Source organism: Orcinus orca, chromosome 19, assembly GCF_937001465.1.
Source record: "Orcinus orca chromosome 19, mOrcOrc1.1, whole genome shotgun sequence".
In the NCBI taxonomy this organism is placed as follows: domain Eukaryota; kingdom Metazoa; phylum Chordata; class Mammalia; order Artiodactyla; family Delphinidae; genus Orcinus; species Orcinus orca.
Genome location: NC_064577.1, coordinates 52,361,596 through 52,380,140, shown reverse-complemented (window position 1 = coordinate 52,380,140; position 18,545 = coordinate 52,361,596). Strand labels below are relative to the sequence as shown.

General features: G+C 49.6%; 1 protein-coding gene across 9 annotated transcripts in view; it reads left to right on the top strand.

Moving 5' to 3' along the window:
- Window positions 1-18,545, top strand: part of MSI2 (musashi RNA binding protein 2) — a 389,547-nt gene that overhangs the window by 297,639 nt on the left and 73,363 nt on the right. For all 9 annotated transcript variants that reach the window (XR_007473301.1, XR_007473302.1, XM_049701558.1 and 6 more), the window contains exon 8: window positions 16,941-17,023. Coding sequence is in view for 7 of the 9 variants with exons in the window: in XM_049701558.1 (XP_049557515.1) it covers window positions 16,941-17,023 (83 nt within the window). In the remaining 2 variants the exon portion in view is untranslated. The remainder of the gene's footprint in view (window positions 1-16,940; window positions 17,024-18,545) is intronic.

Below are 18,545 nucleotides of genomic sequence, written 5' to 3'. Positions count from 1 at the left end.
CTGGGTACCCATTGCTTCTGTTGACAGCAGGTCACTGGGCACTCCGGAGGCACTGTTAAAGATAACATCTTTTCTCCCCCCCACCCCCCCAGCAAAGCCTTGGGAAAATAGCCAAGTATTCAGCAAAGACCTGGCTTTCCTTCCTCTCCCTCCTCCCCTTGTTGAGAAATCTCATTACCCAGGAGAATGATTGTGAAACTCCAGTCTGTCTGCAGCCGAGCTGTGGGCTGCTCTTCTCTCTCCTCCGCCACGGCCCTGGTCCCCTTGTCTGTCTGCAGGGGAAGACGAATACCTATATAGTAAAGCTTTAAGGATCTATAAATCTGAGTTGATTCTCTGCTGGCGACAGCGCAAGCCCTTTCCCACAACGCCCAGCATGATCTAATGGGTTTACAGTTGTTCGAGTGCTTCTGCGGAGCCCAGGAAAGCGCTTAGTTAGGAGACGCGTGAAACGGCATTGTTTGTTCCACCGCAAAGCTGGAGGATCATCTTCAAATGATCCACCCTTTGCCTCGGCCACCCTAGGACAAGAAGGCTTTGTGGAAGGAGCCGCAGAGACGGTTCCCGCCGAGCTGGCCTTTCTGCCTGAGAGGTGCCAGGACGCCAGGGGTAGGAATCATCCCCGGCTGTGTTCATTTTGCCAGGAAGCTTGGGGCTAATTGGGAAGAGGAGGGGTGCCCAGGGGATGAGAAGAGGGCATGCGAGTGGGGGAGGTCTCACCAAGGTAGAGGAGTGATAAATATTTGCTTGTAGCAAAACAAGAGTGAAAACAAGAGAGGCTCCTAATGAGAGCTTTGGGGCATCGTGTGTTCTCAGCTCTCAGGGGCCAGCAGTGTGGTTGGTGTGATTAGCTGCCTCGCTGCTTGGCACAAGGCCAATCCCTCTTTTCAATATCAAGTTTCATAAGCGTGGAACAATAACAAATCATTATAAACCCTCTGGGAGTGGTGGGAGGGTGGTGGGAGAGTTTTTTCCTCTTCTCTTCGATAAATCCATCTTCTCGGCTCAGGTACGTTTTTCCCATTGTAAAGAGAGAACGGCAAGGGACGAGGATGTCTCCGAAACTTGCTGTATTGCTAAATCTGTTATTAGGCAAAAGTCTTAACACCAGGCTGGCTGCTCGGAGGCCTCATTGTGAGCTGGGGATGGAATTATGCATCATGAATAAAAACCGCTGTCAACACGCATTGGTTTCAAAACATTAGAGCATATGGTATGTGATTATCTGTATTGTCAAGTGCAATAAAGTGAATTTGGATATAATAAAGAATGTAATATTTTAGAAATTTGGTAATAAACTAAGGAAGGGATGACAGCTGAGGTTCTTTAAGGCCCCAGACACAAATAAATTGAGGTTACTGGTCTTTGCAGCCAAGTAGCAGAATGGCCCCAACATGGTGCTCTGTGCACTGTGATTTTCACAGCGGGAGAAGCTCCACTGTTTCTCGGTTGCCTTCTCTGGAGAACAGAGGCTCTGGGTCTTGTGCTGATGATGAGAGGAGGATCCAGCCTTTGCCTTCCTACCTGGCCTGGAAGTGTGCTCGGGGCTGCTCTGGGCAGCGGAGGGCCCATCTCCCATCAGGGGCAGCGTTGTACTGGGTGTCAGGCCAAGCCACCCTGAGGATCCTTCTCCCCCGGGGTGGGTCACCCCTCAGTCTGTCTCCAGCCCTCTTTGCCCCCGTGTGGTCGGTGCAGAAAGGTGATACTCAAAGCCCGGGAATCCTTGCAGCTTCCCCTCTGAGCAGCTACTTTCTGGAGGCTGCATCCCACAGGGTTAAGTTATTAAATCGATACAGCAAGTCAGCAGAAGTAGAACTAGATCTCCAGAGCAGAGCACAGATGAGTCAGCGTCTGATTAGTACTAGGCACTGTGCGGAGCTTCACGTCTCAGGCATCGTCTTGTTGAAAAGATCTACAGTCGAAAATATTACCATCCCCATTTTATGGATGAGAAAGTTGAGGCACAGAGAGACATCACACAGCTGATCGGTTGTGGAACTGGGGTTCCAGCCCACGTGGGAACCCAAAGCTCAGACTCCTTCTACTCACAGCCCACAAATAAGGAGGCTCTTTCCACTCACAACCTTTTCTACAAATAAGGGGGTGTTCTTTCCACTCATAACCCACAAATGAGAACCCGTTTCAGAAGGCCTCGCCACAGGGAACTTTAATTTACAAAGTACCTTGAAAGAATGTTCCAGGAAAATGCAACCAGGTGATTTCTCTCTATTCCCACTTGGGCCTGGCAGAGGCTGGTCAGCATTTATTATTTTTTTTTTTTTCCCCTTAGCTTTGATTTTTGTATCCTGGCTCCAGCGAGGTAGACTCATTTATCATCACTCTAGCAGTGTGCCTTGGCCTGTCCCTTATCTTCCTCTACGAAGGGCTCCTGCCCCACCTAAAGAGCCTGTTGGCTTTCCCTGACTGCTTTCTCAGGTATCGGACCTGGGGCTTCAACCTGACTTCAGCCTTCCAGCTTCCAGGAAACCCAGGCCTTGACCCTCCAGCTTCAGGAAACCCAGGTGTGGCCTCGCCACCCTTGCCCGGCCCCTTCCTTCACCCCAGTCTGTTGTGGCTCTTCCAGCCCTGGCTTCCAGCCCTGATCTCACGTGCGGCCCAGCCAGGCAGGCTGTTGCGTGAAGAATTGGGAGTACCACCATCGGGCCAGGCTAAAGCAATTTGGGCAGCTGGGAAAAGAGAAGACATTTAGTCCATTTCGTGCCTGGATACCTCTGTAATTCCCAGGACATGGTGGGCAGAGGTTTGAATAAACCCCTCTGGCCTAGGGATCTTCTGTCCTGGTTTCCATTGGAGATGACAGCAAGGTGAGTCCCAATTCACTTCTAATCACCTGGCTTTGGCACCTCAGGGTAGACCCCACTAGAGCCCATCCCACTGCAGTCCACATTTATTGATATCTACATTATTTTCAAGTCGCAGCTGGTGGCCCGCTTGTTCCAAGCAATATTGGGTATGAAATCCCTATATGAAAACCACAGGCTTGTACAGGGATGATACCCGGAGTGGGCATCCTCATGCCAGCCCTTTGAGGTGGGCATCCTTATTCCCTTTCTTCAGGTGGAGACCCAGGGTCAGGGAGGTTAAGGGCTTGTCCCAAATCACACAGCCAGTAATGCTGCACAACCAGGATTTAAACTACATCCGTGGGTTCAAGACTTGAACCTTCCCCAGTGATCCATGGAGTCTTACTGGTCTGACTTAAATGGATGTGTTGCTCTTTCTCTTCCTCCCCATCCAAACCCTTCCACATCTGCCCTTTCGAGGAGGCTGCGTTGAGTGGTATCAGATCTTACAATAATTTCCTTTGGGCAAAATAGACCTTGATATCCTGTCTCTTGAGTTTCTCTCAGACACGCTCGTAGAACCTGCAGAAGGGCTGAGGGTCAACCACAAAGAACTCTTCTGCCCTTGCTGCCAATTCCCAGGGTTGCCCACCAACAACCCCCCTCCCACTGAAGAGCTGCTGAAACTGAACTGAATGATCCTAGTGACCTGTGAGTGTATTAATCCTACTTTCTGTGAATTAACAATACGATAAAACTGGCATTTCCTAAGTCATCGCTTAACACATGTTTTAGCAATTATGTACTTAGTGGTTTGGATTCAGAATGCTAATAGAATAAAATTTTAATGAAGATACGACACTATGAAAAACTTATTGACAAGAGTTCAGGTATTGCTGCCATTAACGTATGGGGGAGGGGTCTCCGTTTGAAGGATGCACCCCCAAAATGCCTTCTAAAGCATTCTGTGCTCTGAGCCAGGAGGACCCAGGAGATCCTGGAATTAGCAGGTGCTTGAGTCCCATGAATAGCCCACCTGCAGGCCCCTCCTTGGGGGTGGGAGGGGTCCACACCAGCTGGCAGGCACTGAAGATACCTATTCCCGCCCTAACCTCTGGCTTTAGTAGTCTAACTAAGGGATGACTTCAGAACCAGTGTTCAGGACATACAGCCCCACCTTCTCCTTCTAGAGCAGGAGTCTTCAAAAAAAATTTTTTTTTTTAATTCTATATCTTCACATTTTTTGTGCAGAAAAAATATTAACACACAAACCCCCAATACGTTTTATTTAATTTTCAATTTATATACATGTACTACTATGCTAATATATATATTAAAACCTATATAAATAGCAATATAATAGGATGGGATACATTTGAAATAAGCCGTATTTAGAATTTTATTTATTAATAATTAAAATAATTTTTGGTGAGAGCAGTATGATTGAATATGCTTTTTAAAAATTCTTGACTTCATAACACTTTGCGATTCAGCTCTAAAGGTTGGATTCTGAGTTTAGCTTATTATTTTGATACTTGGTTTTAATGCCTGTCATAACTGAAAAATACACTTCAAGATATACAGATCTCAGTGGAAGAATCACATTTGCTGTGCTGACTGAATCATGATACTAATTTTTCAATCCCATCCTCCAATTATGCAAAGGATTTTGTTGAAATTCAGCTTGTAAATTTCCATCTTCCCTGATGTCAATCAGTTTTTCATGCAAATTAATCAAGTGTTGCATTTTTATATTTTTAACAAGCGGGTTCAAAATCCACTGAAATGTTCGTTTAAAAAAAAATGAGTCTTACAGTTCTGTTTCCAAGTTTTAAAAGTATGCGGATACAAGAGCTTTTGTACATAACCCAGTCATATCATTTTTAGCAATGAAATCACAGAACAACAAAAATATTTTCCAAACATTCGTTTTCCAAGTGCTTTCTCTAAAGCACAAGTTTCTGTTGAAAAGCGGGATCTTTCTCGCTCACTCAGCTGCTGCTCTCCCGTCTGATCAGAACACATTTTGGGGTGTGAAGTGGCTGGTGCGGAGTCTTGCCAAGTGGCAGAGCAGGGTCAGCTCGCTGTTTTCTGGTAGTGGCAAGGTTTATATCATTAGCGTTATCTCCAATCTGGTTTTCTTTGCCCATTTTGCAAGGGTTCCTTTACTTGAAGCCAGATCACATAATCTATACATCCATTTATACATCCTGGTCACACCTTAACAGCACTGGGTACCGGCTACGCTTGCAGCAGGTAACTACATGAGGTGCCGCTCTGACCTCACCCCCATTGTAGCGTTTCCTTTTTCTCTCCAGGGGTCTATAAAATACCATCCAAGACAGTGTCTCTCTGACGTCTGGATGTATGAGGGCACTAGGTCCATTCACTCCGTATATTAAATATTAGTGAAGCTGAAATTAGTTTTAGATGAAAAATAAAAATTAAGCATTATGCTTTTTTCCTTTTCCCAATGTTTCTTAAACCCAGCTGTACATCTGAATCACCTCCAGATGTTAAGAACAGTTCCTTTACAGCCAGAAAAAGAAAAGAGGCCAGCCCCCAGCCTGCGGTGGGGACGCGTGCATGTCTTGTGCAGAGACACCTCAGTGGGCAGCCACCTACCCCCAAACTCCGGGCAGGCTTACGGGCAGCCCGGCCGGCTGGAGTCCTGGCGATGTGGGCAGAAATGACCCCTCTGCAGGGGGCACGGAGCTGGTGGCGGGCCCAGCGGGCGTCCAGCCAGGGCTCTGTCGGTTGGGACTATTCTGAAAACATACCTCATCATAAAAGTCATATAATTTGTGGTGGCGCTGAGAACCTGCTTCCAAGTCGTGGTTTTTTGATGGAGTTTTGGAACTTTCTCTGAGGCCAGTAACTGTTCCTTGAGAACTTGTTAGAGGGAAGCGGTGGCATCTTGAGATGACTGGGCTTCTCCGAGGGGTCCTCTCTCCATCCTGGGGTGAACGGGGTGCAGGGCTAACTCTGCTCCTTCCTCGCAGCACAGGTTTTGTTGTCCCTGTCGGCGTCCCCTTCCCCCTTTGTTTCTGTCTCCTTCATGTCCCCTCCTCGCAGATACCAAGGCACGTCCTCCAGAACAGCCCTGCACAGGCTCCTGACCCTGGGGTGAACACAGAGGCTCTGGGGGCGCATCAGGGATCGGGGGAATGCCATGCTCAGCCAGCACAGGGCCTGCCTCTCAAAACTCAGTCCTTTTTTTTTTTTTAAACCCAAAGCGATTCAGGGTCCTTTTAAGTAACAAGTTTGCATGGGAGTTTGACCATGTGACTTGTTTTAACTCTCCCTGTCTTGAATCCTGTTCCCACCGTGATGGCAAAGCACCACTGAACATCTCTTTGACACCCATGTCAATGTCAAATGAATTTCAATAAGTGAGGTTCACGGCAAAGGGTAAAGGTGACTGTGGAGATAGAGGTTGGGTTAGGGGAGAAGTGTAGAAAGTCTCTTGACTGTGGGAGAGGGTAGCTCACCCCTCACAGGTGTTTTCAAGGAAGCCTCCAGGCTGGTGAGATAGATTTTTTAAAATTTCTGTCTCACAGAGGGTAGGATACTGAGGGTCAGAGTGGGACAGCCAGTCATTGCTGGAGCCAGGATATGAGCCCAGATCCGCCTGGCTCCAAAGTCTAAGCCTGTTTCTACCCCACCTCAGCAGAGGCATTTAGGTGGATTGAAACCCCACCCTAAGCTTCCAGGAGGCACACTGTGTGGGTGGGGCTCGAGGGCGGGTATCAGAAAAGTGGACAGATTTAAAACCCACTCTTTGGGGGAGAGCCTGGGGGTCCTAACCCAGATGTCCACCTCAGTGGGTAAGAGTCTTCCAGCCGGTGCCCCATCTCCCCTGAGCTCAGAAAGCCCCAGGGCTTAGAAGCCTTGAAGGGCGCGCTTCTGCCGGTGGAGCCGCCAAAGCCCCCCAGGCCCCGTGTTTCCAGAGCAGCCCTCGCTCCAGCTGCGCCCGACCTCGGCCTCCTTCAGCCCCCTCCGCCCCCGCGCTGCCGTCCTGGCACCTTCTGCCGGGGTCCTGATCCGAGCCAGTTGTCTAGCGATTTAATTTGGTGAATTTACCACTGCGTCCCAGAGTTTATATTGGCACTTAACAGCAGTAATATGTGTCTCTCTCGCCAAGAACTGACTATTTTCCCTACCAAGATGGAACACCACGCACAAAAAATAGGTCTGTGAACTAATCTGCTGCCCTGACCAGTGTCATTCACAGAATCGCTGCTACGGAGCGCGCTAGGAATGAAATGAGATTGGGGTTGTCTGGCCCGGATCACAGGTGCTTTTCCCCCCTCGGTTAACAAGAGTCTGGGATGAGACACCCTTTCGCTGTAGCCGCAGGCACTTTCAAATCACGCTATCAGTATTCACGGCAGATTTCTCTCTTAGAAAAATGGTTTCGGGGTGGTTGGCAGCATCACTCTCTCTCCCTCCGCCCCACCTGCCCCTGAATCTCTTTCTCTCCTACCCTCCCTTCTTCCTTCCCTTATTCTCCTTCTCTTTTCCTTTTAACCTTCCTCTCTTCCTTCCTGGGTGGTTTTTTCAGACACGCCCTCCCCCTCCTTGTAAAGCTCTCTATACACTCATATAATTTCACAGACTCAGGGAGGTGCCCCTCATCAGTAAAAAAAAAAAAAACGTCTCCCACCGCCTGAATGCCTGTTTGGAATTCTAAAGTAGAGCTTAATTGCTTTCACATAAGGATTTGATCTGAGTAAACCACCGTGACCTCTGGGAGTAGAGGCAAGATCAGTCATTTACACTTTAGTATGAACTGGCTTCCAGTCCTTTCCTGAGTCTGGGGGGGAGGAGCTTCGTCTTTGCCCCGATCTCCCCCTGCCTTGGATGAGGACTGCCCCTGGGGCTGCGTGGTCCCGTTCTCCGTGAAAGAGATATCAGAGCCTTTTTAAAACAGCTTCAGTCTCCCCCTTCGAATGAAAAGGGGGCCTGAAGATTCTCTTTCCAGTGGAAAGTTCTGGATTCTTTTCTACCAAATGGTCTTCACTTGGCTCATCCTGAATTGGGAAACATAAAGCAGAGTCAGACTTGGGTGGGCATCCGAATCACCAGAGAACCAGTTAAAATGCAGATTCCTGGGCCACACCCACAGCACCCACATTAGGGGGCAGACAGAGCTTGGGGATCTGCATTTTTAACAAGCCCCTCACCCATCAGAAGACTCTGCCGAAGGACCTCACCGAGAAGCGCTGGTTTAGGAGCACACTTCACTTTTACCCCCAACTTGTTTATGGTCTGTGGGCCTCCATAAGTAATCCTTACGGTGCTTACGGTGGTCGTATGAAAAACTTACTTGTGACTGAAGCCTTAATGAAACACTTGCTGGTTCACAGTTGGCATCTGACCTTTAGAAGGTTGATGCTCATGTTTCAAGGTCAGATGTTGGTTAGAGCATCCTCGGGCTGAAAGGGAAAGAAAAGTACCTTTCCAGTTGAGAAACTGGCTCCCTCTGGCCAATGCCGCCAACCTAGCTTAGTATTAATTTAGGGAATTCAGTCTCGAGCAGTTCCTCAGCACTAGATTGGAGTCTGAGAGTGCCACTGCTGTCCTCCGGGCCCCCAACACCTGAGATCCCGCCCTGCCCCGCCTCCACTCTACCGCCCCCGAGGGTGGCTGAAGAGGCGTGGGTCCAAGCTGGCTCTCCGAGTCCCTTCCCCTCCTGATGAAGCCGTGTGCGGGGATAGAGAGACCCGTGTCGATTCACACCAATCCAGTCTCTGCCTGCACGCCAGCCACTTGTAATTCCCCACAGCCACAGCCAGCTCTGCAAGGCAGAAAGAAATATGATCAGGCAAGTTGAGAAAATAAATTAAACCAAGTGTCAACTTTTCTTGTTTCTCTCCTCATTATTAAGAGATGGAATGGGGCTCGTTTATCAAGCAGGGGGAGAAATTAATTGACACGGCCTTAATATCATGATGTCTGGCGTGTCTGGTCACATTCCTTCATTTTTTGGAAAGGCATTTTATTATCGTTTACAGCAACCAGCTGCCAGATGCTGGTGTAAACGAGGAAGCAGGTGCATGAGTGATGCCACAGTGGAAGGGCTGCAGTGGCACCCTGAAGGGCACGTGGCAGGGAGGAAAGGCCAGGTCAGAAAGGACCCCCCCAGAGAGGCAGCTTGCTGGCTCCAGGTCAGGGAGGAAGAAGGGTATGGGGCAGAGAGAGGACTGTGCTGAGAAGGGATGTCTGCAGACCATCCAATCCATCACCGGCTCATTTGCCAGCCACGAGGGAGGGTGGCGTCTGCCTCTGATGGCCTCCTGGCCCACACACCTTCGTTCCCACCAGCCCTGAGGCTGAGTGCTGTGTCCATCGCGGGTCAGTGTGCCTGTCCCTGTTCTTTGTTCTTTCTAAGGCCAGGGACGTGAGTGCTTCTCTGTTTATCCCTCCAGGGCGGCTGACCCATTAGAGAGCCAGTTTGCTGCAAGAGGTGTCTCCTAGCATCCTGCTTGATGACCCACCCCGTTTTCTGGCAGCTCCATGGTTGGGGTCTGGAAACGTTCAGAGGAGTCCCTACCCTGTGCCCATCCTGGGCTAGACTAGCTTAGGTGATGCTCTAGTTGTTTTTCTTTATAAAATTCATCTTTGTGGTGTCACTGTGAAAACCCTCGGCGTCCCCTGAGTTGCCTTTATGTAGAAGGGCTCAGCTACACACGCCCAGGAGTGAACACTCAGCTGGACCGGACAGCACGTCTCTCCCCCACTCTCCTGGCCCTCCTGCTGGGTCATTGGGCTGAGGGGCTGTCCCCTGGTTTGTAGAGGGTCTCTCAGAGCAAGGTGATGGGGTGGGCTTCCAGAGCCAGGTTGTGGGACACGTTTAGAATCCAGCAGATACTGGATTTAGAGTAACCCACCTTTATATGAAGAAAGGGGGCTGGGGTGGAACGAACATAGGCTCCCCCCTCCCCTGCTGCCCGGGCCTCAGTTCTTCAGTCTGTAAAGTGGGAACAATCATCCTACTTGGCGAGGGTCGGGTGTAAAGACTGAGTTAAAGAAGGCTGATCAATACATGTGGTAAGCTTTCTCTTTTTATAATTATTATTAGAATGTGGGCTGTATAACCACCTTTAGGATACCAGACAGTAGACATGACTGAAGGAATCCCATCCCTGGCTGGGTGGGAAATGACATGCTTATCTGATCAAAATCCACATTAGCGTTTGGGTGTAAGAACAGGCACAGCCAGGACTGGTCACCCCTCCTGCCCAGTACCTGACATCTGAAGATGCTCAGGAAAGTAATGGCAGCTCAGACTGGACTTGACTGATGTCCAGGTAACACGCAGTGAGTATCCCAAAATGGGGATCCGTCATTAGAAACATGTCCTTTCTTTTGGAAAGGCAGCTCGTTTTTTTCTTGGAACAGATCAGTCTTCTGAGTTACGTTTTTTTAAGGACAAACCCAGGGACATGTGAAGCCATCCCATCCCGCCATGTAGGGGGGCCCTCAGACCCCATCCAGGGCTCCAGGAAAACCCTTACAAGGAGATGAAACCGATTTATCAAACCTGGTGTAGCCCATGGAAGTGGCCCTGACATGTTCTGAGTTGGGGATGGAGGCCAGCCCAAGATGAAGTGTCACTAACGGACACACAGGTACCGGGGGTTGACTCCGTGCTGAAACCCACAGACCACCATGCTCGTGGCCCAGGTCTCACCTTCCCAGGACTGTGGGGCCTCCAATCCATCTTTGAACACTTACTGATCCAGGGAAGGCCCTGATTGATGACCTTCTCCAGAAAAGCAGGGTGGGGTCGTGAAAGGAGCCAAGTATGACTCCTGGTTCGACTCCTGCTCTGGCTTAGTGTCCACACGCCTGCATGGACGAGGCGTTTAGCTGTGCAGTTGAGCGAAATGACGACACAGGAGCCTGCCCTGCCTCTCTCAGGGTTGCCTTGGGGACCAGGGAGGATGATGTAGGGGAAGCATTTTGAAACCAGAAAGTGCTCCCCACGCCCAGACCCAAGGGATTCATATTTTCTCTGGAAGCAGCTCGGGGATGCTGCCGCTTCCCCCAACACTGGGTTATTAGCAAGAGAGGGAGGTTTCCTGGGTTATAAATACCCTTGCGTACACATACCTTAAATTCCTCATGGGATACTCAGAATAAATCTGACAGTCTGGGTTTTTTTCTCTCTCATTTTTTTCCCCACTAACCAAGTGTGTTAACTCCTGACTTGCATTGATTTTCACTGAAGATGCGTTAGGCACTGTGTGATTGCCTATTAGTGTTCATTGACCTATATGATAAGAGACGAAAATTATATTTGAGGCTAGGGGGAGGCCGTTCCCATCTTTCTCTCCCTGACCTAAAAAAGAATTCTCTGTAAGTTAACTGCTGGGTGTTCCTCAGTGATGGCCTTTGGAGCGGGTCATTTTAATTTTGAGGTATCTTGTTTTCAGACTTCTCTTGCTGTGTGTGTGTGGTTTTTCATAGCTTTGAATTGTTCAGATGAATATTCAGTTTAGTTTATTTGAATAAAAGAGGGAAAAAAGGTTTGACTGTTAAATGCTTGTCTCTTAGGTTACTTGTTAGTTTCCGATAATAGCTTCATTCAGGGGAATGCTGTCGAATTTCATTTTGAAATGCTCGCTGGCAACCGCTACCCTATTTATATCCGTTTTGAAATCCCTTTTTGTTTGGGCTTAACCTTCCCACCACCTTCTTCGTCCCAGTTTTGTTGACTCCTGGGGCCCCTCAGAAGCTCAGTTGCAGTTCAGGTGGGGACTTTGTGAGAGGCCAGACAGGTGACATTTTGCTGATGACAAGTTGAGAGGGTTTCTAGCCTGTTGTCCCCCAAGTTTTGGCCCTTTGACACTCCCCCTCCCCCCACCCCCGTTTACAGCCCCTAGGGCTCCTCTCCGTACCGGATGGCGGCTGGTGACTTTAAATCTCTAGGGAGGTGTTTTCTGGCTCTGGGGTGGCACCTCCTTAGGACCCAGGGAGATGAGACACTGGGCAGGGGTGTTCACAGGGGCACCCCAAAGGGCCCTCGTGGAGCTGGAGGCCCCGTAGACACTGTGCGTCAAAGTCCTTGCCTTGGTGGGGACAAGAGCAGGACCCCACCCCCCCATGCACCACGCCCGGTTCTGCCTGCATCTGTGAGGCCCAGAGAGGTGAAGGGGCGCTCCTGAGGCGCACAGCTCATTACCTAGTCCTCGCTTTTGAGCAAGGGTAAGAGTGTGTTTCTTCCACCTGCTGCTACGCTTCTTCTTGATGGGCTTTCGTGAGGCTCCATTTCTGATTCTCTGCGAGGCTCTCTTGGAAAAAAAATGAGAGGGAAATAAATCAGTCCTTCCCGCTCCTTCTCAGGAATACTCGATCTCCCTGAGCCTCACGTAGGATCTGTACATTCGGCAGATGGTTCAAAAGACTGATGCCTTGAAAACATTATGCATAGTGAAATAAACCAGACACAAAAAGACAGACTGTATGATTCCAAGTACACAAAGTACCTAGAATAGGCGGATTCATAGAGACGGAAGGTAGAATAGTTACTGGGGGCTGAGAGAGGGAGGAAGGGAGAGTTACTGCCAACAGGGTGCAGAGTTCAAGTCTGGGATGGTGAAAAGTTCTGGAGGTGGATAGAGGCGACGGTTGCACGACATCATGAATGTACTTCATACCGCTGACCTGTACACTTAAAAATGGTTAAAGTGGTAAGTTTTATGTTACGTATATTTTACCCAATGAAAAATTAATTTCAAAAATGAAAAAGACTTTGATGCCGAAAAAGGATTTTTCCCGCCCTCTACCGCATCCCTCCCGGATTTCTGACTTCCTTGTGCTGCCCTTCACTCCTCAGTTTAATTGATTTTGGCGGGGGGTTGTTCGCCACTGAGTTGCTAATTCATTGTAAATGATAATTCATCTGGTTATACGTTCAGGAATAACATTTATTGATAGTTAAGTGTTTCATTGCTTCTTTGCTTTCTCCAGATGGAATGAACAAATATTTTAGACATAATCAAGTTCGTTTTCTCTATTTGGGCTAAACAGACAGGGCTGTTGAAACGATATAGATCTTTAAAATACTGCAAATGAGTCTTGACATCGCTGAATTGTGCTGCATCCGTGGTACATAGGCTTCAAATCCAGGCTCTCTCCTTTGATCAGAAAAATCATTTTTGTGATACTCGAATTTTGAGTTCTGTGGGATTAGGGAAGGGACCAGCAGGGAGTCGGGATCTGAAGTGACCGCCGCGAGTCCTGCCCCCTCCCTTCCCAGCGCAACAGTCTGCATTTTAATTCCTGTCTGCCAGCTCTTCCACATCTCTTCCCATCTCCGAGCAGTGGCAGGGAATGGGAAATTGGGGCCACAGTGAGTCCTGAGTGCTGTTGGGCCTGGAGTTCAGATAGTTATTGCACGGTGGACCAGGGAGGAGCGGGCTACAGCAGGAAAGCAGCTTCCTTGGCGGGGGAACTCAACCCGTGGCCTCCAGGTAACTAGACTTACCTGGGTGCTATTGCAGGTCAAGTACGTGCTCAGCGGCTAGGTGACATTCAACCACTGTCCTCCGGCCCCTGGAGGGGTGCCCTTGACTGGAACTGACTCATGCTGTTTCCTGGTGGCACGGATGGGTCTGCCTCATTCGTCCACACTCTCCCGCCTTCCGTCCAAAGCGCGTGCTTGGTCTGGCTGGAGCGATCTTGTGGGACCTGCCCACCTGTGTGGAGGCAGCCGTAACCTGCAACCTTGCTGTCTTCGTTTGCAGTGGCTGCCATAACAAATTACCACCGACTGAGTGGCTTAATGCAACAGAAATGTATTCTCTCACAGTTCTGGAGACCGGAAGTCTGAAATCAAGCTGTCAGCAGGGCCGGGCTCCCTCTGCAGGTTCTAGGGGACAGCCATTCCTCTTGCAGCTCCTGGGGGCTCCCGGCATTCCTTGGCTTGTGGCTCTGTCACTCCAACCTCTGCCTCTGTCTTCACGTGGATGTCTCCCTTCTATGTCTCACTTCTACCTCTCCTCTCTCTTTTAAGAACACCTGCCATTGGGTGGCAGGCCCGCCCTAAATCCACAATGATCTCTTCTTGAGATTCTGAACTTAACTACGTTTGCAAAAACATTTTTTCCCGATAACGTCACATTCATAGGTTCCAGTGGTTAGGACATGGACACACCTTTTGGGGGCCACTGTTCAGCCTGTTGCATTCACCCTAATTAGCAGTGGGGTTCTCTCCCTACCTAAGAACTGGCCCATTCTGGCTCGTTTAGGGGTTTGCATGTTGCCTCAGTCTGAGTTCAGCCCAGAGGGGCAACTTCAGACACAAAGGAGACCCAGATTTACCCAGAGGCTAGACGTGAGGGTCGAGAGGGAGGGGTGAGGTCTGCACAGGAGAGATGCTCCTCTTGAGTGAGAACCTCTGACCTGTGCCTTTTAGAGAGTGAATTGCTTGAGAAGAGCGATGTTGCCTTGTTGATCTCAGGGTCCTCCACGATGTCTGGCACAGGTGGGAGCCGGTTTATGCCCAGAGAAGGGCTGAATCAGTCTTGAGGGGGAGGCAGTGGCACAGATTAGCAAGATGCCCAGGCCCTAGAGAAGCAGAAATGGCTCGTCCTGTCATTCTCAGCCACCAGCTGCTGTGTGTTAGGGGCTCTGTGCCTCCTGGGGACCCAGAGAGAATGAGGCCCCAGCCCAGCCGTTGTCCTTGAAGCCAGTGCTAGCAGATTCCTGCATCCTGTGCTGGGCCACCTCACCTTCCCTTTGGAGGGAGGACCTTTTGAAGGCATTGCATCTCAATCCCTTCTACTAGGATCTGGGCTCTAGAAGGGTGGCCAGAAAGGGGATTAACCAAAACAATGCCAGTCCCCTTCCGTGTGCTGCAAGGGTTCCAGGCTGGGTGAGAGTTTAACTGATGGTTTTCAGGCCCCTTTGAAGGCGGGCTTCGGGAGCCAACACAGCAAAGCCCAAAGAGAAATCATTCGGAGACTTGCCTCTGGGTGTGGTCTCGTCCCATTCTGCACATAACACACGGGACCAAGGGCCAAAGAGCAGGTCGGCGTTGTAGCTCTCTCTGCAGGGACCTGGTTTAGAGAGTGTGTACAAACCTAGTGAAAGGTTTCCTGTTGGGCCTCATTTTAAACAGAATATCATTGTGTCCAAAGACCCAGCTTGTCCAGGACCAAACTGGGAGAAACTTGCCAACTTTGACTCTGTGCAGCGAACGCTTGTGTGTGCCCCTCACGACGAGTCTGACCTCCAGCCTTACGTGTCTGTAGTGGGCTGGGCATGGGCTGTGTAGGCTGGGAATACCAACCTGGTATTTGGTGTGTGGTAATAAATTACATATCATCGTAAGGATCGTGATTGCCGATTCTGTGGTCATCCTAGCCCTCTGTTTTACTGGAAATTGTTTGAGAGCAGGGAGTGGCCTTTTCCATTCCTTTCCCGAGGAATCTTCTAGATCCTGCAGGAGCTGTAATATAGGTTTGCAGTGCCCTCAGCTCCCTATTCCCTGCTGTTCCTTAGAAGGTGGGGGTGGTGGAATGGGAGGTTGGAGAAAAGAGGGTCTTGAGAGATTCTCTCCCCACCTGGGATTTCTGGGGCCCAGAATAGACACAAAAGCTTAAAAAGGGAGCATCTGTATTTGTATTCACTGACAGGAAGCACTAATTATCATAATGCAAGAAGAGCTGTTCTGATTTTTGTGTTCCTGGTTGGTGTGCCCAGACTTGCCTTCGGTCAGGCTCCTATCTTTGCGGAAGATAGTATCTTGGTCAGTGGAGCTGCTATCACAAAGTACCATAGACTGGGGGGCTTACAAACAACAGTTTATTTCTTACAGTTCTGGAGGCTTGAAGTCCAAGGTCAGGGTGCCAGCATGGTCAGGTTTTTGGTGAAGGCCCTCTTCCTGGTTTACAAACAGCTGTCTTACTGTATCCTCCTATGGCAGAGGGCAGAGAAAGCAGGCTCTCTCATGTCTTGTATAAGGGCACTAATCCCATTCATGAGGCCTCCACCCTCATGACCTAAATGTCCCCCCAAAGGCCCACCTCCTAACACCATCACGTTAGCGTAGGGTTTCAATATATGAATTTGAGGGAACACAAACATTCAGTCCACAGCAGAGATTTGGGTTGTGACCTGAGGGGGGGGGACCCAGAGTCCAGTCTCAAACCTGGAGGCTCAGGGGGGAAGGGGCTTCCCAGGATGACACATAAGTTCGATGCAAAGTCAGAACTGGAGCCCAGGTCTGCTGCCTCCCCCTCAGGGTGTCTGTGCTCCTGCATGTGTTCACTGCAGCTGCGTTTCATCCTGTTTCATCCGAGGCAGGGTGCCATCCTGTGAGTGGGTCTGTGTGTCAAAGCGGTGCTTACCGAGTGGGGTCACAGATGGGGCAGCGTGCTGGAACCCAGTCGGGGGCGGGAGGAGAAGAAAGCGAGGGGCAGGAGGGTAGCGAGAGGCACTCAGGATGCTGAGCAGCGGGCGCCTGCCAAAATTCTTCAGTGCAGCTTGTCTAGCAAAGCCTGTCTCCAGCCGAGTAAATACAGTGCATAGCTGACAGGCTGACAGCAGGCTTCAAACAGTCTTAAACTGCCCCAAATCCGCAGCGCTTTTGAAGCAGCAGTAGAAAAAGGATGCCTACGCAGAACAGAGGCCTGAAACTTTTAATAGTTTCTTCCAGGCCTCAGGATGTCCTGATGAGGTATTAGAGGAAGTAATTCAGGAAGAAAAGGACAAATAACCGCCTCCGTCTGGAGGCCGACCCAAGGGCTGGCCATTCAATCACGGAAGGGGCAAGTGTGGCCCCGCGGTGATCTGCCCGGGTCGTCCCCCACCTGCCTGCCTCCTGCCATGAGCCGCAGGCTCTGACCCTTGTAAATAACAGACAAGTAAATTTCTTGTTTGCTTCCGGGCAAATGTAAACCACATGTGCCCGCCGCCTGGGGGACGAAATCGTTAACTTTTCCTCACTGTTGGAAGGGTGCTCTGTACAAATTAGAAATCGTTTCCTCAAGCTGGAGGCCCTTCCCAGGGATCCATCTGCCCTCATCCCAGGAACCTGTCACCACCACAGGACATCCCGTGCGGGCCAAAGGGAACTGAACTCACCTCTCCTCTCTGTCTTTTTCCCCCTCCTTTTTCCTTTAGGGTTTGGCTTTGTCACTTTTGAGAATGAAGACGTTGTGGAGAAAGTCTGTGAGATTCATTTCCATGAAATCAATAATAAAATGGTAAGTTGGTAGGGGTTGCGCTGAAATGTGATGCCTCCCTTCCCCCATATACACCCTTTGTCCTGCAGACTGCTGCAGCTTGGTCCTGCTAGAAGGTGGGCAGGGTGGGCGTAGGGACCAGACTAACAGTTCAGCTCTGTGAATGGCAGGAGTTGACAAGCTTTTTCTGCAAAGGGCCAAATAGTATATATTTTCAGCTTTGCCGGCCATACAACTGACTGTCCAGCTACAAAACTTCCACACGCAATATATACATGAATAAGCAGGGCTGTTTCAATCAAGCTTTGTTTAGGGACACTGAAACTGAAACCTCATGTAATTTTCACATGTCACATTTTTATTGATTGATTGCCATTTAAAAATGTAAAAAATCATTCCTAACTCTTGGGCTCTACAAAAGGGGGAGCGGGGGGCAGTTTGACCTGCAGGTTGTAATTTGCTGACCCCTGGCTTAGGGTATGCATTTGCTGTTTAGATTGGCTTTTGAGGGGGTCTATCTTATATATGAAGTTTTATCTTCATGTATAAGAGTCTCTCTTTGGGCCCTGCTGGGTAATTAACGTTCTTCCCTTCCGATCAGCTAGATGGTTTTACCCTCATGCTTAGCCGCTTTGGCCTCCTTTTGGCCCTTTAAAGTCCCTTTTCCGGGCAGGGCACCCTCAACAGGGAGGGGGTTGGATCATTGAAGTTTGGGGTGGGGCGGGGGCAGCAGGCCTACCAGAGGAATGGCCACCAGAGGAATGGCCACCAGAGGAATGGCCACCAGAGGGCGCCATACCATGTGCAGCTCATGCATGCCGACTTGAGGTCTCAAACTCCCTTCTTCAAAGTTAGTAGGTGGGTGAGAAACCCCTTACTTGTTGGTTGCAGAAAAAATGGGAGCTCAGCAGGTGTTTCTGGAGCCATAAGCAGGTCCTTGAGAGCCAAAACATTTTGGTTGGCCAGCAGCACCTCCAGCCCCAAGAGAAGAGGGAGGGCAAATTTGTGTTCACTTGCAGCTGTAACTTTGATATTTTCTTCCTTTAGTCAAAACATTCCTTTGCTTCTGAAACATGCATTCAGATACACGTTGTATATTGGTCTGATATGTGTTCACTGACTTTAAATTAAATAATAGAGCTTTTAGCATGGATAAGATCAAAGCAATCTGCTTAGCCTGTGGTGCCACAGGCCTGATTCAATATTTGACTTGCTAATTTTTTCCCAGGGCACTACAATAATAATATTGTTCGTATTGTTCCTAGCCATTATCTGCATCTGAAACGAAAATACTATTTCTTTGCGTTCTGTGGTATGGAGACGTCAGCTCAGGCATTAAAATGGTACAGGGGAGATAAGTGTGTAGGAATAACCCAGGTCTAGAGAGACAGGAGGCTTAAAGGGAAACCTGCTTCCAGTGCCCGGAGACCTTGTCTCTCCTAGCCAGGCCAGCTATTGACGGACTCCACTGAGGGCTGCCTGGGCAGCGGGGAGTGGAGAGGGCAGCCCAGGGCGCTGGCAGCCTCCACGCCTGTCCTGGCAG